General features: G+C 44.8%; 1 protein-coding gene across 3 annotated transcripts in view; it reads left to right on the top strand.

Annotated features, from left to right (window-relative positions):
- LOC133163716 (SWI/SNF-related matrix-associated actin-dependent regulator of chromatin subfamily B member 1-like) overlaps positions 1-23764 on the top strand; it is a 96205-nt gene extending 72441 nt beyond the window's left edge. For 2 of the 3 annotated variants that reach the window (XM_061293892.1, XM_061293894.1), the window contains exons 8-9: positions 15203-15334; positions 22646-23764. In XM_061293892.1, coding sequence (XP_061149876.1) covers positions 15203-15334; positions 22646-22685 — 172 coding nt within the window. In that variant the 3' untranslated portion in view covers positions 22686-23764. The remainder of the gene's footprint in view (positions 1-15202; positions 15335-22645) is intronic. The other variant, XM_061293893.1, reaches the window with a different exon arrangement.
- The last annotated feature ends 308 nt before the right edge of the window (positions 23765-24072 follow it).

Raw genomic sequence — 24072 nt, 5'->3', positions numbered from 1 at the left:
ACAGGGACCGAACCGCCCTTATCAGTTGGCTCGGTACCCCGTACTCCCGAAGCACCCCCCACAGGACCTCCCGAGGGACACGGTCGAACGCCTTCTCCAAGTCCACAAAACACATGTGGACTGGTTGCGCGAACTCCCATGCACCCTCGAGGATCCTGCTGAGGGTGAAGAGCTGGTCCACTGTTCCACGGCCAGGACGAAAGCCACACTGTTCTTCCTGAATCCGAGGTTCGACCTCCCGACGGACCCTCCTCTCCAGCACCCCTGAATAGACCTTACCAGGGAGGCTGAGGATTGTAATTCCCCTGTAATTGGAACACACCCTCCGGTCCCCTTTCTTAAAGAGGGGAACCACCACCCCAGTCTGCCAATCCAGAGGCACTGTCCCCGATGTCCACGCGATGCTGTAGAGACGTGTCAGCCATGACAGCCCCACAACATCCAGAGCCTTTAAGAAATCCGGGCGGATCTCATCCACCCCCGGGGCCTTGCCACCGAGGAGTTTTTTAACTACTTCAGTGACTTCAACCCCAGAGATTGGAGAGTCCGCCTCAGAGTCCCCAGGCCCTGCCTCCACAATGGAAGGTGTGTCGGTGGAATTGAGGAGGTCTTCGAAGTATTCTCCCCACCGACACACGACGTCCCGAGTCGAGGTCAGCAGCACGCCATCTCCACTGTAAACAGTGTTGACGTTGCACTGCTTCCCCCTCCTGAGACGCCGGATGGTGGACCAGAATTTCCTCGAAGCCGTCCGGAAGTCATTCTCCATGGCCTCGCCAAACTCCTCCCACGCCCGGGTTTTTGCCTCAGCAACCGCCGAAGCCGCGTTCCGCTTGGCCATCCGGTACCTGTCAGCTGCCTCGGGAGTCCCGCAGGCCAAAACGGCCCGATAGGACTCCTTCTTCAGCTTGACGGCATCCCTGTCCACCAGCGGGTTCGGGGATTGCCGCCACGACAGGCACCAATGACCTTACGGCCGCAGCTCCGGTCGGCCGCCTCAACAATGGAGGCGCGGAACAAGGTCCACTCAGACTCAATGTCCCCCGCCTCCCCCGGGACCTGGGAAAAGTTCTGCCGGAGGTGGGAGTTGAAGCTCTTCCTGACAGTGGATTCCGCCAGACGTTCCCAGCAGACCCTCACAGAACGTTTGGGTCTGCCAGGTCGGACCGGCATCTTCCCCCACCATCGGAGCCAACTCACCACCAGGTGGTGATCGGTTGACAGCTCCGCCCCTCTCTTCGCCCGAGTGTCCAAAACATGTGGCCGCAAATCCGATGACACGACTACAAAGTCGATCATCGAACTGCGGCCTAGGGTGTCCTGGTGCCAAGTGCACACATGGACACCCTTATTGTTGAACATGGTGTTCATTATAGAAAATCCGTGTCGAGCACAGAAGTCCAACAATACAACACCGCTCGGGTTCAGATCGGGGGGGCCGTTCCTCCCAATCACGCCCTTCCAGGTCTCACTGTCATTGCCCACGTGAGCATTGAAGTCACCCAGTAGAACGATGGAGTCCCCAGAAGGAGCGCTCTCCAGCACCTCCTCCAGGGACTCCAAAAAGGGTGGGTACTCTGAACTGCCGTTTGGTGCATAGACACAAACAACAGTCAGGACCCGTCCCCCCACCCGAAGGCGGAGGGAGGCTACCCTCTCGTTCACCGGGGTGAACCCCAATGTGCAGGCGCCCAGCCGGGGGGCAATAAGTATACCCACACCTGCTCGACGCCTCTCACCGTGGGCAACTCCAGAGTGGAAGAGAGTCCAGCCCCTCTCGAGAGGGCTTGTACCGGAACCCAAACTGTGCGTGGAGGCAAGTCCGACTATATCTAGTCGGAACTTTTCTGCCTCGCAAACCAGCTCGGGTTCCTTTCCAGCCAGAGAGGTGACATTCCATGTCCCAAGAGCCAGCTTCTGCAGCCGGGGATCAGACCGCCAAGGTCCCTGCCTTTGGCCGCCGCCCAGCTTGCAATGCACCCGACCCCTTTGGCCCCTCCCACAGGTGGTGAGCCCATGTGGAAATGTTGAAGAGAAATCACTGAAAAATAGGAAAATACTCGAAAGTTAATTATCTGGCCTGGCACTCATGGGGTCCAGAAGTAGTTCAGGGGGGTCTGGGTTCCCACCCCCATCTTAGCTTTGCCCGTGCTGATCAGAGAACCATGTGGTGGAAGCTGAGAGATGGACTGTTGTGCGGTGAAGTGCGGAGAAGTGGTGAGACAGGCTCTCAGTGGTAAGAAATGGAACAAACACCCATTGGGTGGTGGAGCCTTAAAGTGCGGGAATCCATAAAAGGAAAGAAGTTGGAAAAGAAGTAGGACACTGAGAGGTCTGAGGATTGGAGACAAAAATACATAAAGATGGGGGGATATCAAGGTGACAAAGGCCAAAAAAGGCATATAATGACGTACGTTGGACACTAAAGAAGAGAAAATCTTTACAGGTTGACAAGACAGAGAAGATAGGAAGGATGGGCAAAGGGTTAGGGCGTTTAAAGGGGCCCTCAAATGAAATTCTTTATTTTTTTAGGTACCGCAAATTTCGGACTATAAACCGCGACTTTTTTCTCAAATTCTTGATCACTTTTATACACTGGTAAAAAGGCCGTGTAATTCACACAAAGAAGAGACAGAACGAGATCAAGACGGACATTATTGAAAGGAAGCTTTTATACACAAACCGTCATTATGGGGGTCAAAAGAAGGATTTTTTCTGTGATTTTTGTGATGACTTGATCAATTTTATACAGTCGTAAAAAGGCTGTGGACCGCTGTTGTGCGGCACCGCTTTGCTGGGCGGAGGGATATGTGATACGGTCACTGGGGAGAAAAGTGGTGTGTTGATCGCATGTCCCTCCGCCAGGCAAATAGTGCCGAATAATTCACACACAGAAAAAACTGAACATTACTGAAAGGAAGCTTTTATACACTAACCGTCATTATGGAGCATACGTGTAGCTCGCTAGTTTAATGTAACTTAGTGCTTCGTGCATGAATAAGATAAGCATCAACAGACCCTCATCATGGAAAATGCTAGAAGAAATGCATAAAAGCGACGACGAAAGCGAGACTGAGAAAGTGTGTGGCGAAGGATATCTAACACTATTCCAATCGAACACTGAGGAGGAAGGCTTCAATGATTTCAGTGCACAGGAGTAAGATGAAGACGGCTTTTACTGGCTCTTTTTTTACTTTTACTGGTATGTTTTTTTAACCAGCCCTGTTATTGCTGTGCTACCGTGTTGCTGCTGTGTTACCGCGCGTCTCAGTGACTTTTACCGGTATGTTTTTTTTAATCCAGCCCTATTAGTCAAAGTCAAAGTCTGCTTTATTGTCAATCTCTTCACATGCCAAGACACACAAAGAAATCGAGATTACGTTTCCACCATCCCACGGTGACAAGACATAGTACACAACATACATACAAGCAAACAACACAAAACAAAAACAAGAAGGCACAACCAATGAATAATAAATAAATAAATAAATAAATAAATAAATAAATAAATAAATAAATAAGAGGACCAAAATAGCGCAAAAGTACAGGACGCTACGCAGAAGGGGGGAGAGAGTTCAGGATCCTAACAGCCTGGAGTATAAAGCTGTTGGTGAGTCTGGTGGTGCGGGAGCGCAGGCTCCTGTACCTCTTCCCAGAGGGCAGAAGATCGAACAAAGAGTGAGCGGGGTGACTCACATCACTCACAATCGTGGTCGCCTTGCGGGTGAGATGGGAGGTGTAAATGTCTTTCAAGGAGGGCAGTGAAGCACCAATAATCCTACCAGCCGTGTTCACTACGCGCTGGAGGGCCTTCATGTTGTAGTCAGTGCAGCTACCACCCCAAACAGCAATACAACTGGAGAGGACGCTCTCAATGGTGCCACGGTAAAATGTAGTCATGACGGCCGGAGGAGCACACGCTACCCTGAGTTTCCGCAGGAAGTACAGGCGGCGCTGGGCCTTCTTCGCCAGTAATGCGGTGTTGGTGGACCAGGAGAGATCCTCACTGATGTGCACCCCCATGATGTGCTACTCACTCTCTCCACCACAGCACCGTCGATGGTCAGCGGCAGGTGTTGGGTGTGACCCTTCCGGAAGTCAACAACAATCTCCTTGCTTGTTGACTAGGGGTGTAACGATACATCGATACACATCGATTAATCGATATAATGCTCTACGATTTATTGGCATCGATGCTAAACGTAAACATCGATTTATATCGCCGTGTTTGACCTCGGACATTACGTAGACGCGACTTTATTTTGAAATCCAGTTCATTGTTGCTTGCTTCCTCTTTCCGGGAGCAGGGAGCAGTGCGCGGCATTGTGTTGTGAGCAGAGCAGGCACGTGAAAGGGGAGTCGACAACTAGTACGCGGCTCCTGGGCTGGTGCTATGGCTAGTGTCCAAAAAGACGAAGAAATTTGCTCCCCTTTAGGCTTCAAGTCATTCGTTTAGAAGCACTTTGGATTCCAAAGAAAATATGGCTCAACGGACAAGACACGTGCAGTTTGTAAATCCTGCCATGCGGTGATCAAATATTCAGGGACCACAAATCTCGCCGCATATTTAAAGAAAAAACACGACATCAAAGTTCAGTGTTAAAATAAGCACTTTGTATACTGCAATACTCTTGTAATTTCCTAAATAAAGAGTTTGCAGTACCTTGTTGATTTTGCGTATGAATTGTTATAAATCAGGATATTGTTCTATATTTTTTATTTAAAAAAAATATCGATTGTAGAGCACTATATTGCGATATATCGCTTCCAAACGAATGACTTGAAGCCTAAAGGGGAGCAAATTTCTTCGTCTTTTTGGACACTAGCCATGGGGGGCGCGTGTGACCCTGGGGAACAGGCTTTTTTTTTGGCAGTACTAGAATAAAGTGTAATTGCGCATCTACTACAGCAGGCGGCAGTGGCGCTCTCATTGTTACTTCTGTCACGTTTGCGACAGTGCAACATTTTACAACCTACAAGACAAGTTAGGATAGTCACGGTGGGGAGGGGGGGCGCGAATAGTTTTCTTCTTGCTAGGGGGGGCGTAACAGAAAATAATTGAGAAGCACTGCCCTAAAGGAATGTGTAAAGCACGTGGGCTTTGCCTCGTAAGGAAAAATCACTAGGTGTTTACATACTGATAAGAACATGTGGGAAGTGGACTGGATAGAAAAGAAAACCTTTGACCTCTAGTCAAAACATAGCAAGGGATGTTTTACGACATTGTGTAGGATGGGACAAGATATATTATTTATTACTGGTTATATACATTCCAACCTAATCCTACAATCAAGATAGTTAGGAAAACCCTGACAATGATGGTCACTTATAGGTTCATCTGGGGTGCAAGACAGCAATGAGGCATGTTGATTCTCAATATGGTCTTTGTTAAAAAGGAACTGTCTCGGTCGATGTCTTCTTTAAGATGAGTTGTCCGCTGCGTCTTTTCTGTAACCTCTCTTCTGTGGTACATCATAAAACCAGCAAGGCCAAACAGCAAGCATATATTGCAGTACTATTGCGGTAAAGCATTGATTAGAGAACGCATGATAACATATATATACATTTTTCTAACAGCGGCTTATAGTCCGGTGCGGTTTATATAAGAAAAAAAAAATCCCCGAATGTTAGCTGGTGCGGTTTATAGTCCAAAAATTACGGTATTTGTTCATAACTATGCATCCCCCAGCCTGACTAATTCCCCAAATTTGTTTGACCAAAGTTTCCCTTGCTGTTTGTATCAACATAGCTCAAACAGCACTCTCAAATGGGCTGCTTTAGCAGATCAGTTTGTGACGTCACGAACACCGCCTTTATCGGTTTGTGACACCCTAACTCCGCCCTCACAGTTTTCAACCAATCCCCTTGCCGAAGTTTCAACTCAAACAACCGCGCAGGTACAGCAGGAGAACAACAGCCTCTCACCCAACATCTGACCACAGAAAGGCTTAAGATTGGATTTTATTGATACATCGACTATGCACAAAAGACTGTTGGTGGCAAACATATTAAAGACAACTGCTTGAGCAGTTTGGGAGAATACAACTGTAGATTAGCAGGACATCTTTCACTTTCCTTGAGATCAATACCATCTCTCTGGAACCACAAGTAACACTGTTCAAGTGAGTCTATTTTGGGAGTTATTTCCTTTTCTATGAGATATTGTGACCTTCTCTGGGTTGTTAAAGTCGCTAACAGCCCGGTTGATGTACCATCAATGCTAGTGTAATCTTTAAATGTTGTGGTACCTTGGTTTTTGGGGGCCGTTGTATGGTGGATTACAATTAGGACTCAGTGATGTATCTTTCTGGTGCCTTCCTTGCTAAAAAATACCCGATAGGCAGGACTGTGTTCGACTGGATCTTTATTATTTTTTAACAACAAATCAGGCACTCTCATTCTCTCCTTTTCTTTATCTGCTCCTGCGAAAAAGGAGCAATTCACAAACAAAAACTTAAGCAGGGTAAAACATAAATATGTACATTGTTACAGCATGTTGGGAAAATAATAAATACAAAAAAATTATACCGTTTTTTGCCATGTATAATGCGCAAAATTTAACTAATTTATTGTCCTAAAATCTGGGGTGCGCATTATACATGGGTACAATTTTTTTTTTTTTTTTTTTAATCCGGATATCATACAGAGGCCGGCATTACAGATGCGCTTTCTTCTCTGCTGTTCACTTCAAACACGCTCCATACGAACACAATGCTCTCGTATCAGACGCTTGCTCGATCACCTGCTCGTTTGCTGTCACAATGTACCCTACACAAATCCGAAACATTTCTTTGCGATTGAGTTTGCTAGTGCATGCGCAGAGATACTGACCGGCAGAATAACATCCGGTTGTTCCCAAAGATGATCTTTTTCCTGAAATAATTTTACGTTTATGGACTTAAGTAGGAGTCAAAATTTGGGTGCTTAGTATACATGGGTACAGGCTTTTTTCCAGCATCAACATGCCATTTTTAGGGTGCGTATTATACATGGGGGCGCATTATGCATGGAAAAAAACGGTAATCCCTGTATTGAAATACAAAAATTAAAGTACCAATTGGTTACTAAATCCTGTGTTACACTTGCTTAAAAATTGTGCATGTTGGGAAAATAATAAATACAAAAAAATTATAATCCTAAATTAATATACAAACATGAATGTACCAATTGTTTAATTTGGATCCAGAAGATGAGGACTTGGATGGATTTGCGTATGAACATCGATCAACAATAATGTGAGTACAGTAGAGTACATCGTTCAACAGTAGAATAAAGTACAACCGTTTTTTGTTTACCTTAAATCATGGCATGCATGTGCCCTATGATGCGGTGGGCCTTATGTGTGTGTTAAATACAGTAATGGCACACATGGTCGTGAAAATACGGTATGTTGGAAAATATGTATTTGTTCAATAACAAAAGTTCATATTAATACTTTGTTATATACTCTTTGTTGGCAAAGACAGAGGTCGAACGTTTTCTGTAAGTCTTCACAAGGTTTTCACACACCGTTGTTGGTATTTTGGCCCATTCCTCCATGCAGATCTCCTCGAGAGCAGTGAGGTTTTAGGGCTGTCGCTGGGCTACAATGGCCAAGACCAAAGAGCTGTCAAAGAACACCAGAAACAAAATTGTAGACCTGCACCAGGCTCGGAAGACTGAATCTGCTATATGTCAGCAGCTTGGTGTGAAGAAATCAACTGTGGAAGCAATTATTAGAAAATGGAATACATACAAGACCACTCCCTTGATCTGGAGCTCCATGCAATATTTCATCCTGTGGGGTCAAAATGATCACAAGAACGGTGAACAAAAATCCCAGAACTACACGAGGGCACCTCGTGAATGACCTGCAGAGAGCTGGGACCAAAGTAACAAAGACTACCATCAATAACACACTACGCCGCCAGGGAATCAAATCCTGAAGTGCCAGACGTGTCCCCCTGCTTAAGCCAGTATATGACCAGGCTCGTATAAAGTTTGCTAGACAGCATTTGGATGATCCAGAAGAGGATTGGGACAATGTCATATGGTCTGATGAAACCAAAATAGAACTCTTTGGTAACAACTCAACTCGTCGTGTTTGGAGGAGAAACAATGCAGAGTTGCATCCATACCTCCTGTGAAGCGTGGGTGTGGAAACAGCATGCTTTGGGGCTGTTTTTCTGCAAGGGGACCAGGACGACTGATCCGTCAAAAGGAAAGAATGAATGGGGCCATGTAACGTGAGATTTTGAGTAAAAACCAACTTCCATCAGCAAGGGCATTGAAGTTGAAATGTGGCTGGGTCTTTCAGCATGACAATGATGCCAATCACACTGCCACAAAGGAGTGGCTTCGTAAGAAGCATTTCATTGTCTGTGGCCTAGCCAGACTCCAGATCTCAACCCCATAGAAAATCTTTGGAGGGAGTTGAAAGTCCGTGTTGCCCAGCGACAGCCCCAAAACATCACTCTCGAGATCTGCATGGAGCAATGGGCCAAAATACCAGCAATGGTGTGTGAAATCCTTGTGAAGACTCACAGAAAACGTTTGACCACTGTCATTGCCAACAAAGAGTATATAACAAAAGTATTAATATCAACTGTTATTGATCAACTACCGCAATTTTCGGACTATAAGTCGGTTTTTTTTCATAGAGTTTGGGTGGGGGGGGGGCGACTTATAATAAGGAGCGACTTATATGTGGTTTTTTTTTCAAAAATTTCATCCCCCCCAAAAGAAGTGGAACCGCGATGTAGCAAGGGATTACTGTAATTTGAATTTCAAGTGACGTCAGCAGCGCGGCGCAGCGTGGCGCGGCAGTTGTTTACATAAAGGACAAAGATTGATCACGGGATGACGAAGATGACGAAGGACCCCACGTACTACCGGCATTATTAGCGGCTTTGTTTCTAAGTGACACGGCGGACTAAACGTTTGAATGATTTAAGGACACAGAAGATTTGAAAAACTATTATGGCTTTTACGCGCGCCCGGTCCTATTCTATGGAGCTCTCTTTCACCTCCGTGGATGGAAGTCTGGGGCCGGCGCTCGGCCGGGTGGCTTTCCGGGGACGGTGGATGGCAAAGGCGTAGCCAGGAATCTTTCCAGTAGGGGCGCGCGCCACAGGAAAAGAAATCGAACATCACCCACGCCGTTCGCTGATCACTAAAAAAACATCCGGGTCCGGGAGGCAAACGGTGAATGGATAACATCGCGCACATAGAATAGCGCAAGCACATTCGCGCAAGACCGAAGGAAAAAAACGGCATGAAAATGAAGAATCGAAAAAGCTCGACACTGGTGGATGGGGCTCGGTCATGGCTTTTACGCACACCTGGTCCTATTCTATGGAGCTCTCTATCACCTCCGTGGATGGAAGTCTGGGGCCGGCGCTCGGCCGGCTGGCCGGCCGGGGACGGTGGATAGGGCTCGGTCATGGCTTTTACGCACGCCCGGTCCTATTCTATGGAGCTCTCTTCCGCTTCTGTGGCTGACAATTCTACAATCTTGACTTTAATGACATTTAAAAACAAAATGTAAACTCATCCATGACTCACCAGATTCTTTATGTTTAGGAATTCTTCCACATGCAAGTCCTAGTTTTATTAACGTGTTATTTATGTAATAGTTTTTTGAATAACTTTACGTCAGGGCCGTTCTCAGCTCTTAGTTTGTGTTTATGTCACGTTAGCATACCTATCGTTTAGCCTGTTGTTGCTCATTCATGACAGTTCTTGGTGTTGGATGTTGTCGAATAAATTGCCCCCCAAAATGCGATTTATACTCCGGAGCGATTTATATGTTTTTTTTTCACTTTTTTGGGCATTTTATGGCCGATGCAACTTGTACTCCGGAGCGACTTATAGTCTGAAAATTACGGTACTTATTTTCCACCATAATTCGTAAATAAATTCCTTGAAAATCAGACAATGTGATTTTCCGGATTTATTTTTCCTTTTGTCTCTCATAGTTGAAGTGTACCTATGATGAAAAGTTCAGGCATCTCTCATCTTGTAAGTGGGAGAACTTGCACAATTGGTGGCTAACTAAATAATTTTTTGCCTCACTGTAAGAGCAAACTACAATAGAGATGTGTTCAACATTACCCTCTTCTTTAGAAAATACCATTTTTTTCCATGTATAATGCGCAAAATTGAACTAATTTATTGTCCTAAAATCTTGGGTACAAAAAAAATAAAATAAAATAAATCATTTATTTTTTTATTATTTTTTTTATCCGGATATGATACGGAGGTCGCCATTACAGATGCACTTTCTTCTCTGCTGTTCACTTCAAACACGCTGCATATGAACACAATGCTCTCGTATCAGACGCTTACTTGATCACCTGCTCGTTTGCTGTCACAATGTACCCGACACAAATCCGAAACATTTCTTCGCTATTGAGTTTGCTAGCGCATGCGCAGTGATACTGACCGGCAGAATAACATCCGGTTGTTTCCAAAGATGATCTTTTTTCTGAAATAATTTTACGTTTACGGACTTAAGTAGGAGTCAAAATTTGGGTGCGTATTATACATGGGTACAGGCTTTTTTCCAGCATCGACATGCCATTTTTAGGGTGCGTATTATACATGGGGGTGCATTATACATGGAAAAAAACGGTAGTCTGGGATATTAATGTGGATTGGATTGAAACTTTCTTCGTCTTTGAATACTGTATTAGAAAACTAGGTCTATTGAGCTAAGGGCATGTACACACTATACTCTTTTTTTACATGAGAACCTTTTAGACGCAACTGTTTGGCAAAAAGTAACTGCTGTCTATGTGGGTCATAGCACTTAAATGAACGGGGAAAATTTGTCAACAGATTTTTGTTTTAATCCGAGTAGTGGAGCTGAAAATAAAGAAAATAATCCTCAATTTTTGTGGGTATTTCAAATGTGAAAATGTAAAAATAAGGTGAAAATGAGAGGAGAAAACAAAATATATTGTAACATTTACTATTATTTCAAAATATTGAAAAAATGCATTGGCTATTGCAGTAATCCCTCGTTTATCGCGGATAATTGGTTCCAAGACCACCTGCGATATGTGAAAATCCATGAAGTAGTGTCACCCTTTATTATTAACATACATACATTGTGTATCAATAAGTGTTTCACTTATTGTGGGTGTATTTTGAGTAGTTGCATCAGATGAATTGCCTCGAAGGTGCTGTATTATTCTTGGGTAACACAAAGTGTTTAATGCCTTCGTTAGTTTCTCGCTAACGCTAGCACTAGCATTAGCTTACTTCGTAGCATGAATGCAGTGCTTGTTTACAAACCGTACATAAATATTGTGAGGTTTATTTTATTATGTGTCATGTATGGTTGTATGGACTAGTCTACTGTCATTGATATCTTTTAATCAATTACAACGTTTGCGGCGCAAATAAACGCTACCTCGTTTGAATAAAGCAAAAAAATAAAAAGGAAACGCTACTTTGGCTAAAAAAAATGCAAATATAACGACCGGAAAGGGAGGCGCACATCTTGGGTCCTGAGGGTTGTGGGGTGTAAAGTATCTCATTTGCATTTAAAGAGACCGGACTAAAACGGCTTGCTCTGAGCCGCACCTCAGAACAAGTAGAAAAGAGGGACATATGATGGTATCAAAACGAGGAGTTCAGACAAAGGCAGCGTTGTTCCACTTTATATAGACCACAATTAAAGAAGTAAAACATAAAACTGTCAATTTTTTTACCGTCATATTTGGGCTTTAATGATTTGGAGTGACACAGATGGTTCGATGAACTTATTTATGTTATAGTTATTTGAATAATTCTTAATATGTTACGTCAGGCACGTTCTCAATTTCTTGTTTGTGTTTATGTAATGTTAGCATATCGTACCGTTCAGCCTGTTGTTGCCTATTCATGTCTGTTCTTGGTGTTGCATTTTATCAAATAAATTTAAAAACAATTTAAAATGCGACTTGTACTCCGGTGTGACTTCTTTCTTCTTCATTATGCATTTTATGGCTGGTGAGACTTATACTCAGGAGCGATTTATAGTCCGGAAAATACAATAGTACTTGTACTTGTGGTAGTCGTAGTAGTCGTACCTGTAGCAGTACCGTTTTTTTCCGTGTATAGTGCGCCCCCATGTATAATACGCACCCTAAAAATGGCATGCTGATGCTGGAAAAAAGCCTGTACCCATGTATAATACGCACCCAATTTTTATGAATTTTTTTTAAATTTTTATTTTTATTTTTATTTTTTTTCACCTGCTCGTTTGCTGTCTGTCACAATGTACCCTACACAAATCCGAAACATTTGTTGCGGCTCCGAGTCACGACGAGGGGCATGTTTTGGTTTCCAAGGGTGTTTTTATTCCTCTTCAACGTCTCTCCCATACAGAGCCGCCTCTTTCCCGTGCGCGCACGGAGCGCGGTGGTGCGTTTATGGGCAGTCGGAGAAATCAACGCCAACAAAAAAAATTACATCCAGCCTAGTTAAGACCATACCAAAGACTATAAAAATGGGACCCATTGCCTCCCTGCGTGTGTGACGATCATTGGGACTTAAAAAAAAAAAAAAAAAAAAAATTTTTTTTGTACCCATGTATAATGCGCACCCCAGATTTTAGGACAATAAATTAGTTAAATTTTGCGCACTATACACGGAAAAAAACGGTAGTACTTTTAGTACTTGTAGTCGTACCTATATGACTTATAATTGTAGTCATGGTACTTGTAGTAGTAATAGTGGTCATACTTAGTCAATCCCAAAGATAGTAATAGTAGATCACATGACGTTAAAAAATATAGACGTCAGACTATCATCCGTCCTTGATTGATTAACAGGGCAGCCAGGCACTTGGAAAGATTTGGGTTGGAAACAGCAATTTTTAAATGCACTCTGTTTACCCCTCAGTGTGCAGCGCCATGTTTGACGAACGTAGCGTCAGATGACAGAATTTATTTTACATTTACTAGGGCACTGCACGTACGCAAACAATGGCGCTCAGTGCAGCAAACTAACAAGCTTGTCAGCGAGTTTTTTATTTCTTTTTAACTAAACAAAGCTTTTGTCATCAAATATGAGTGGCGGAACTGAACCAAGTAAGAAGACAAAAATGGATCACTTTCGTACGGAGTAGGAGGTGAACCTTTGTTTCACAATGTCATTTTCAAAGTGCGTTTGCCTCATCTGCCATAATTGCAGCACCAAAGAAGGGAAATGTAGAGAGGCATTTTCGGACTGTTCATGGGAAATATGACATCGACTTCCCGCTGAAAAGCGAGCTGAGAAAGGTGAATGAACTTGAATAAAAAAAGCTAAAATCAAACTTGAATTTGTGCTTGAGGCTGGTTGTCAGCAGCTAGCGTTCAGGTTATTCATCCATGGTTGATTCAATTCGGTGCAAGTCATCAAAGTCAAGTCAAGTACCGTATTTTCCGCCCTATTAGGCGCACTGGGGTATAAGGCGCACCTTCAATGAACGGCCCATTTTAAAACTTTGTCCATATATAAGGCGCACCGGACTATAAGGCGCATAAAATAGAAGCTTTACTGCAACAGAGGTTGACTAGGGTTGCGGTATGCACCCACTAGCCAATAACCAACGAGCCCTCTGTAAACAATCGTGTTTCTCAAACGATCTTCTGTAAAATGATTGGAACTGACTAAAGTTCAATCGAACGCATTGGTACTACGTTTCCCTTCCATATCGATCCGTAGATTTACTCGAAACATGAACAGAGCAGCCTATTTTGACATGAAATAGCCTTGCGCGTATAGCAGCTATCGTTATAGCATTAGCCATCCGCAAAAACCCATGACCCTCAGCTCGCAATCTCCCATGAGCCTCAGCAAAGTGTAAACAATCGCGTTTCTCGAACGAGCTCCTATAAAATGATCAGAACTGACTAAAGTTCGATCTAACGCATTGGTACTACTTACCTATGTTTCCCTTCCATATCGATCCGTAGATTTACTCGAAACATGAACAGAGCGGCCTATTTTGACATGAAATAGCCTCGCGCGTATAGCAGCTATCGCTATAGCATTAGCCATCCGCAAAAATCCATGACCCTCAGCTCGCAATCTCCCATGAGCCTCAGCAAAGTGTAAACAATCGCGTTTTTCAAACGAGCTCCTATAAAATGATCAGAACTGACTAAAGTTCGATCTAACGCATTGGTACTACTTACCTATGTTTCCCTTCCATATCGATCCGTAGATTTACTCGAAACATTAACAGAGCAGCCTATTTTGACATGAAATAGCCTCGCGCGTATAGTAGCTATCGTTATAGCATTAGCCACACGCAATTTCCCATGACCCTCAGCTCGCAATCTCCCATGAGCCTCAGCAAAGTGTAAACAATCGCGTTTCTCAAACGAGCTCCTATAAAATGATCAGAACTGACTAAAGTTCGATCTAACGCATTGGTACTACTTACCTATGTTTCCCTTCCATATCGATCCGTAGATTTACTCGAAACATTAACGGAGCAGCCTATTTTGAAATGAAATAGCCTCGCGGGTACAACAGCTATTCGGTGACGCCCCCTGACCACAGTTACCGTAATGTTGGGAAGCGATGCGACCTTGTAATTTACTAGTCGTACTAAAACGTACTAAAACATTTTGGCAGAGCACTGTGTACAACCAGTATGGATCAACAAATTCATCACTTGATCCATATATAAGGCGCACCGAACTATAAGGCGCACTGTTGACTTTTGATAAAAATTTAGGTTTTTAGGTGCGCCTTATAGGGCGGAAAATACGGTAATTACAAAAAAAAATGTTCATGGTGAATTACGTTGTGTTGTACAATGTTGGCTCATATGATTTTGTAAGGTACATTGTCATACACTGTACATATAAAGAATCCTCAATATATTTGATAGTAGAGATGTTTCGCATTTTTCTAGTGGGTAGATCATTTTACAAGTACTGTAATTTTCGGACTATAAGTCGCGTTTTTTTTCATAGTTTGGGTGGGGGGGCGACTTATACTCAGGAGCAACTTATATACATATATATGTTTTTTTTTCACTTTTTTGGGCATTTTATGGCTGGTGCGACTTATACTTTGGTGCGACTTATAGTCCGAAAATTACGGTAGCTCGCATGCTGAAAAATTGTGGGTACCCCTAAAATAGGCCACAACATTGCGTTTAAAGCTACCGTTATTCTCACCACAAGTCCACTATTGTGATGAACTGTGATTGGACTGTTTTCTGAATTGCTTGCAGTGAGAACCCACTCCCAACAGTAGAGATTGCCATTCGTAACACAGGTGATGCAGACCAGTGGTGTCCTTTGTTGGAGACACTCACAGATGCTGAAATGGAGAAGAAGATCCGAGACCAAGACAGAAACACAAGGTGAGGCACATGGATTCACACTTGGGGCTTACTGTGTGCACAGTATGTGCATATATAATTGGGGTTCACATTGATATTCCAAACGTGACATAACTTATCGCACAGGTGTCAAACTCAAGGCCTAAGGACCAGATCTGGCCGGCCACATAATTTTATGTGGCCTGCAAAAGCAAATCACGCATGATGCCTTATTTTGAATCGTCATATGTAAACAGAATTTAATTTCTGGAGGAATTCCATGTAAAGGCTGAGAGGTTAAATAGAAACAGTGGAATAGAATAAGCGGTTCAGATAATGGATACATGAATAAACCGCAAAAGGAAGGAACAAGGAATGACAAAAGCAAGGAAACAAAGAAATAAAGCAAGAAAACAAGGAAATGAATCAAGGAAGAAAGGAAACTAGGAAGGAAAGAAAATACAAATTATGGAAACAAGGAAGTAAGAAAGAAGGAAGCAAAGAAACCAGAACTCAAGTAAGAAAAAAAAGTATCCTAGGTCTACCCAATATTTTGGCAAATATGACCGGGATGCCTGCAGACAAGAATATGGGGTCCACCTAATCTTTTGGTCAATAAGGCTCATTGTGGATGCGCAGGGACAAGAATCCGAGATGTTCCCAATATTTTGGTCTGTAGGCCTCCCCCTTTGAGGATGCCACTGAATGAGAAATTAGTCATGCTACTTAATATCTTGGACAATATAGTTGTCCCGCCCTTCATCAGCCTTACTGTGGTGGAGGGAATTTCGTGTCTCAATGATCCTGGGCGCTAAATGGTCTGAGGTTGTATGCCGCTGGCAGTATCTATCACCCATGGCAAACAGGTCCCCATGTGAGGGACCAGACCAAGCATGGTTCATAGACCTCATATGATGAATAACATACTAAATTGACGTTCCTGAACTCGCTTCCCCGTTCTGCGTAGCGTCCTGTACTTTTACTGTCTGTATGCACACTGGGTCTTATTTGTTGTGTTATCTTTTTATTTATTATTTATTATTACTCTTATTATTTATTATTTGTGCCTTCTTGTTTGTTATATTGCGTCGTTTACTTGTATGTCTATTGTGTAATATGTCTTGTCACCGTGGGATAGAGAAAACGTAATTTCGATCTCTTTGTGTGTCTCGGCATGTGAAGACGTTGACAATAAAGCAGACTTTGACTTTGACTTTGACTTTGACTTTTCCCTTTCCTGGACACAGGTCACCAGGGCTCCCCTCTGGAGCCAGGCCTGAGGTTGGGGCTTGACGGGGAGAGCGCCTGTGGGAGGGCCAAAGGAGTTGGGTGCTTTAATGAGCTGGGCACTTGCCAAAGGGAGTGGAACCTTGGCGGTCCAATCCCCGACTACAGAAACTAGCTCTCGGGCAATGGTTCTTAACCTGGGTTCGATCAAACCGGTTCAGCGAGTCGGTCTCAAGGGTTCGACAGAGTGTGACACTGTGGAGGTCCAAACAAACCTAATTTATTGTGTAAATTCTGATTTGCCAGTATGTAATTTGTTGTGAGGTCATGCATAGTGTTGGTTTTGTTCTTTGAGCAAGGTGATGTTCATGCACGGCTCATTTTGTGCACTAGTAAAAATCATTTATGTCTTGAATTTCAAAAAAATATATTTTTCAGTAACAAGGGGTTTGGCGAATGCGCATATGAAACTGGTGGGGTTCGATACATCCAACAAGGTTAAGAACCACTGCTTTAGGGATATAGAATGTCATCTCTCTGGCGTGCGAGGCAAAGCGGTTCTGACAGGATATAGTCATGCTCGCCTTCACACAGCTTGGGCTCTGCTACCAGTCCTCTCAAGAGGGGCAAGACTCGCTTCCACTCTGGAGTTGTCCACGTTGAAAGGCGCCGACCAGGAATGGGTATACCTACCCTACCCCCTCACTCCGGCTTGGCACCTGTATATTGGGGTTCACCTCTGTGAATGAGAGGGTAGCCTCCCTTTGCCTTTGGGTGGGAAGGACGAATCCCGATTGTTGCTTGTGATTATCACCTCACAGAAAATCAGAATGCCACCCTTTTTAGAGTCCTTGGAGGGTGTGTTTGAGAGCACTTCCCCTTAGGAGTCCATCGTTCTGTCTTGAGATTTTAATGCTTATGTGGGCAGTGACACGGAGGAATGGCCTCCACGATTAGAACCCAAGTGTTTTTTTGTATGCGCCATGGATTGTCCTTAACGCCTTGTTCAAGCATATGTGCACTTGGCGCCAGGAAACCTTTGCCGTAGTTCAATGATCTACTGTAGTTGTGTTCTTGGATTTGCAGACGCATGTTTTGGACACTCTGGTGAAGAAAGAGGCGGAGCTATCAACCGATCCCAACCTGGTTGTGAGTTTGCTCAGATGGTTGGGAAAGTTGCCGGTTTGACCTGGCAGACCCAAACGTATTGTGAGCGTTTTCAGAATCCTTTGGCAGAATCCTGTCAGAGTTTCAACTCCCACCTCCGGCAGACGTTTGCCCACATCCTGGGGGATGCGGGGGACAATCGTCTGAGTGGACCATGTTACGTGCCTCCGTTGTTGAAGTGGCCGATCAGAGCTGTGCCCGTAAGGTAGTCGGTCTGTGTTGTGGCAGCAATCCCCAACCCGCTAGCAAGCAGTCAAGCTGAAGAAAGAGTCCTACCGGGCCGCTTTGGCCTGTGACACTTTGGAAGTAGCTGACGGCCAAACAAAACACAACTTCGGCGGTCGCTGAAGCAAAAACTCTTGGGAGATGTTTAGCAAGGCCATGGAAAAGGACTTTCCGGATGGCTTAGAATAAATTCTGGTCCACCATCTGGCGTCCCAGAAGAGGGAAGCAGTATGTGTGTACTGTATACAGTGATCCCTCATTTTTCGTGGGAGATGCATTCAAGAACCACCCGCGATAAACGAAGATCCGCAAAGTAGAAACGGTATATGTATCATTTATGAATTTACAAATCATTGGATCAAAATTTACAACACGTAGTGTTTCTTGTTAGCCGCTCGAGGGTGCAAGTTGACTTGAAGTGTGATTTACCTTGTCAAGCAAAAAAGCTTCTGGATGTTGTCAGGGTGTCCTGTTTGACACGCCTCTACAACACCGTGTGGACATCGGGGTCAGTGACTGTGGATTGGCAGACGCGGGGTGGTGGTTCCCCTTTTCAAGAATGGGGATCGGAGGGAGCGTTCCAACTGCAATCACACTTCAGCCTCCCTGGTAAGGTCTATTACGGGGTGATGGAGAGGAAGGTCCATCGGGAGGTCGAATCTCAGATTCAAGCGGCTTAATGTTGCTTTTGTCCTGGCTGTGGAACAGTGAATTAGCTCTACACCCTCGGCAAGGTCCTTGGGGGAGCATGGGAGTTCTCACAGCCAGTCTACATGTGCTTTGTGGACTTGAAGGAGCCGTTCGACTGTGTCCCTCGAGGAGTTCTGTGTGGGGTGCTGCAGGAGTATGGGGCACCTAACCCCTTGATAAGGGCAGTTCAGTCTCTGTACAATCGATGGTTTTAGGCTTATTTTTTTCAAACAATAGTTTTTAATAGTAAAGAGAAATGTCATACTATGCTGACTGTTATTTATGAAGGCTGGAATGACAGCTGCAACTGTCAGCAAGTTAAGAGATTTCTCTCTTCTAACTTCAACTACAACTCCATTCAATCATTGGTTTTAGGCTTCCTTTTTTCAAACAATATTTTTTTTCCAGTAAAGGGAAATGTCATACTACGTATGTTGATTGTTTTTTATGAAGGCTGGAATGACAGCTGCAACTGTCAGCAAGTCAAGAGATTTATTGTTATTGGAAAAAATACTTTGCCAAGCCAAGATGAACACCTTAGCTCCAGCCAACAATCTTCTGATACTGTAAGAAAAATGACGGATTTCAGAACAAACGGTTTACATATGACTACCTCTGAAATGTCCCCCACCCTGTGATAAATAATGATAAATGTTAACATATTTTCAACAATAAATCAGTTCGTCTCGTCGTACTGAGTCGTGCTACAAGTACGGCAGGCAGGTTCTGCTTGACATCGGCAAAAGAGAGTTTTGTCGAGTTCTGGACTTTGATGCGGGAACATCAAAGGAGCTCGGACTGCTACGTCCTGAAGCGTCGCCGGGCTCGTCTGCTATTCCTCCCCCGGTTGGGAAGCGTCGAAAGCGGTGTGCGAGGAGGCTGAAGAGGGGCAAACGCGGGGGCGTCCGGGCCAGGCTGGCGGCCAGCCCTGCTCGCCCGGCCGTGCCTTCCATTCTTCTGGCGAATGTTCGATCGCTGGACAACAAAATGGATTACATTCGCCTGCTGCGATCTACAAACCGGACAGTGCGGGACTGCTGTGTGCTCGTGTTCACTGAGACTTGGTTGACTGTCAACATTCCGGACTCTGCCGTACATCTGGAGCGGCTAGCGTGCTATCGGGCGGACCGGGCCATTGTACAAGGGGGGAAATCTCGTGGAGGTGGAATATGCGTCTACATCCGTGACGAATGGTGCCGGGACTCTGTAGTGGTATGCAAGCACTGCTCGCCACTGGCGGAGTTCGTGATCATTAAGTGCCGTCCTTTTTACCTGCCAAGGGAATTTACTGCGATTCTGCTAGTCGCGGTTTACATCCCGCCTTCCAACATCGAAGGCGACAGGATCACGGCTCTTAGTGAACTGTACCAGGCTGTCAGTGAACAAGAGACAGCGCAGCCTGACGGTTTCACTATCTTCGCTGGGGATTTTAATCATGCTAACCTGAAGTCTGTTTTTCCGAGGCTTCACCAGCATGTTAATTTTCCTACGCGTGGCGACAGCTTCCTGGACCGGGTCTACTCTTCGCATAAAGGAGCTTTCAAAGCCGCCCCCCTCCCCCATCTTGGACTTTCTGACCATATCACTGTTATGCTTTTGCCCGCATACAGACAAATGGTGAGAGCGTCCAGGCCGGTTCGCAAGCAGGTACGGGTGTGGCCTGAGGGTGCCTCTGATGCACTGCGTGACTGCTTTGGCTCTACTGACTGGGACATGTTTAGGAGGGCTGCCACTTGCGACGATCGGACAGACATTGAGGAGTATACTGACTGTTTCCTCCTACATCAGGAAGTGCATTGATGATGTGACTCTCTCAAAATCCATCGTCACTCGGGCTAACCGGAAGCCATGGCTGACAGGGGCTGTCTTCAGGCTGCTGAGGGCCAGGGACAAAGCCTTTAGAGCAGGGGATGAGGCTGGCTTGAGGATTGCGAGGGCCGACCTGTCCCGGGGCATCAAAGAAGCAAAGAGGGCGTTCTCGTGCAAAATTACCGCCCACTTCAAGGACAGCAGGGACGCACGGAGCCTTTGGCAAGGCATTCAGACCATCACGGATTACAAGCCCGCGCCGCAGAGCTGTGAAGGCGACGTCCGTCTGCTCAATGACCTCAACCGCTTCTTTGCTCGCTTCGACGCTCAGAACAGCACTTGCCCGCTGAAGGCCACTCCCCCTTCACACGAGCTGCCCCTGTGCCTCTCCGCCGACAGCGTGAGGAGGGCGCTTGCCGCTATCAACATCCGTAAGGCGGCGGGCCCTGACAACATCCCGGGTCGGGCGCTGAAGGACTGCGCTGGTGAGCTGACGGATGTCTTCACGGACATCTTTAACACTTCCCTGCAGCAGGCCATCGTCCCGTCGTGTTTCAAAGCTGCCACCATCGTACCTGTGCCGAAGAAACCCGCTCCGTCCTGCTTCAATGACTACCGCCTCGTGGCACTTACGCCCATCATCATGAAGTGCTTTGAGCGGCTTGTCATGGAGCACATCCGATCCGTTCTCCCCCCCACCATTGACCCCTTCCAGTTTGCGTACCGAGCCAAACGGTCTTCTGAGGATGCCATCTGCTCTGCCCTCCACTCGGCCCTCACCCACCTGGAGAGGAGGGACTCGTATGCAAGATTGCTGTTTGTGGACTTCAGTTCTGCCTTCAACACCATTGTGCCACAACGCCTCATCAGCAAACTTGACGCGCTGGGCCTCAGTACCTACCTCTGCAACTGGCTACTGGACTTCCTCTGTCAGAGGCCACAGGTAGTACGTGTTGGCGACAAAATCTCCGCCAGCATCACGCTGAGCACGGGGGCCCCCCAAGGCTGCTGCTCTTCACCCTCCTGACGCATGACTGCACTGCAACCTACAGCGACAACCGTATCGTGAAGTTTGCTGACGACACGACTCTGGTGGGTCTCATCACCAAGGGAGACGAGACTCAATACAGGCTGGAGGTTGACCTTCTGACCACGTGGTGCAGGGACAACAACCTCCTGCTGAACGTCGACAAGACCAAGGAGATTGTTGTGGACTTCCGGAAGGATCACACCCAACACCTGCCGCTGACCATCGACGGTGCTGTGGTGGAGAGAGTGAGCAGCGCCAAGTTCCTGGGGGTGCACATCAGTGAGGATCTCTCCTGGTCCACCAACACCGCATCACTGGCAAAGAAAGCCCAGCGCCGCCTGTACTTCCTGCGGAAACTCAGGCGAGCGAGCGCTCCTCCGGCCGTCATGACTGCATTTTACCGCGGCACCATTGAGAGCGTCCTCTCCAGCTGTATTGCTGTTTGGGGTGGCGGCTGCACTGACTACAACTTGAAGGCCCTGCAGCGCATAGTGAACACGGCTGGTAAGATTGCTGGTGCTTCGCTCCCCTCCTTGAAGGACATTTACACCTCCCATCTCACCCGCAAGGCGACCACGATTGTGAGTGATGTGAGTCACCCCGCTCACTCTTTGTTCGAGCTTCTGCCCTCTGGGAAGAGGTACAGAAGCCTGCGCTCCCGCACCACCAGACTCTCAAACAGCTTCATACTCCAGGCTGTTAGGATCCTGAACTCGCTCCCCCGTTCTGCATAGCGTCCTGTACTTTTACTGTCTGTACTGTCTGTATGCACACTGGCTCTTATTTGTTGTGTTATCTGTTTATTTATTATTTATTATTACTCTTATTATTTATTGTTTGTGCCTTTTTGTTTATGATGTTTTTTACTTTTGCGCTATGCTTGCTGGCTCCGTTTTGCTCCTCTTATTTATTGTGTTATCTGTTTATTATTTATTCATCACTCTTACTATTGATTGTTTGAATTTTTGCCTTCTTGTTTTTATATTGTGTCGCGTACTTGTATGTCTATCGTGTTATGTGTCTCGTCACCGTGGGATAGAGAAAAACGTAATTTCGGTCTCTTTGTGTGTTGTGACATGTGGAGAGATTGGCAATAAAGCTGACTTTGACTTTGACTTTGACTAAAGTTTTGAACTATGACCATAGCCTGAATATTTGTATTATTCTGCAAATTGTACATACTGGAATGTAATGTGTCTTTGTAGACGTATGAGACGACTGGCCAACACTGTTCCATCCTGGTAGAAAGAAATTTGAAGTGATGGCTGATGATCTGGAAGACAACCTCTGGAGACCCAAAAGTTGTTGAGAATGGTCACACATGCATTTATACACACACCATAAATATACTCAATGTAGTCAGTGCTCACACTTTGAGGAAAATGAAGTCATTTTGGAACAAAGGACCCACATACGTATAACCACATATACCAATTGCATTTGAAGGATAAAATGTGATTCAAGGATAAAATGTGACAACTCTTCAGCAACAAAGGTTTCAGTTGTCTAGGATTTAAACGTCTTTGGACAATGACCAGAGCCAAAACATTTTAATTATGCTGCAAATGATCAATATTTTAAGATAATTGGAGTAAAATCTGTCCGTATGAACTTTACCTATCTGTCACCCAAATATGTTCTACGAGGACCAATATATTATTGAGGGTATTTACACATGCATGGACAATGCCATGAATATATTATGTAGTTGGTGGAACTGATGCATCAATTTGTATTATCCACACATGTATTTCTCTGCAAATCGATAATTTTTCATAATCTAGCTAAAAAACATCTGTAATTCCCTATTGAGAACTAAATCCTTCACTTTTGCATTGACAGTTTTACTAATCACCTCATTTAATTTGCATTTAATATGCATACATCATGTAAGTGCTTGAAGCTTCTAGCTAGGTTACCTGATAACCTGTTTAATGTTGATTGTATATCATATAGTATTTCAACACTGAGCAAGCCAAATTTGTTGTTCAAAATACTTGTATTACGAAATGTGTGTAGAATGGCTGATGAGTCCCCAAAAAACTGTGTAATTGTTATTGGTGGCCTTATTTGCTGTTTTTAAAATGATAGAAATAATGAGCACGATGCATGTTGATTCCAGCTAGGCTCAAGACGTGTATATGTAGAGGCCATTGATAAATTGAATGATTAGTTGCATGTGTTAACACATATTGTATGCTATTACATGGCAAAATTGTTGAAATAATAATTATGGGCATTTTTACTTGTGGCACTGTACGTCATAACTCGTTCTTTTTGTAAAACGTTTTTGTTTGATATTGAAATAAAAACACTTGCTCAAACTTGTTTTTTTTTTAATTGTGTGAAGGCGAAGGCCTTCACACATATGTTATTCTACTCCATTCACTTTATTATTATTATTCTATTTTATTCCTTGTCCCGCTTCTTCTTCCACATTTTTCATCCGATTCACTCCATTCCACTTTTGACGTATTCCAAATATTCTCGACGTGAGCGCTTGTATTTTTCTTGTTCCGAAGATTTTCCGTTTTCGCAAAATTCCCAAAATTCCGACAAATTTTTCCCCATTCATTCTTAATGGCACATTCGACATTTCACAAAATTTCGTTTTTCACCTCTAATTTCTACA

This window comes from Syngnathus typhle, linkage group LG12 (assembly GCF_033458585.1).
Source record: "Syngnathus typhle isolate RoL2023-S1 ecotype Sweden linkage group LG12, RoL_Styp_1.0, whole genome shotgun sequence".
Lineage (NCBI taxonomy): Eukaryota > Metazoa > Chordata > Actinopteri > Syngnathiformes > Syngnathidae > Syngnathus > Syngnathus typhle.
Note: the sequence above shows the minus strand (reverse complement) of the source record. Positions and strands in the feature narration are given on the sequence as shown.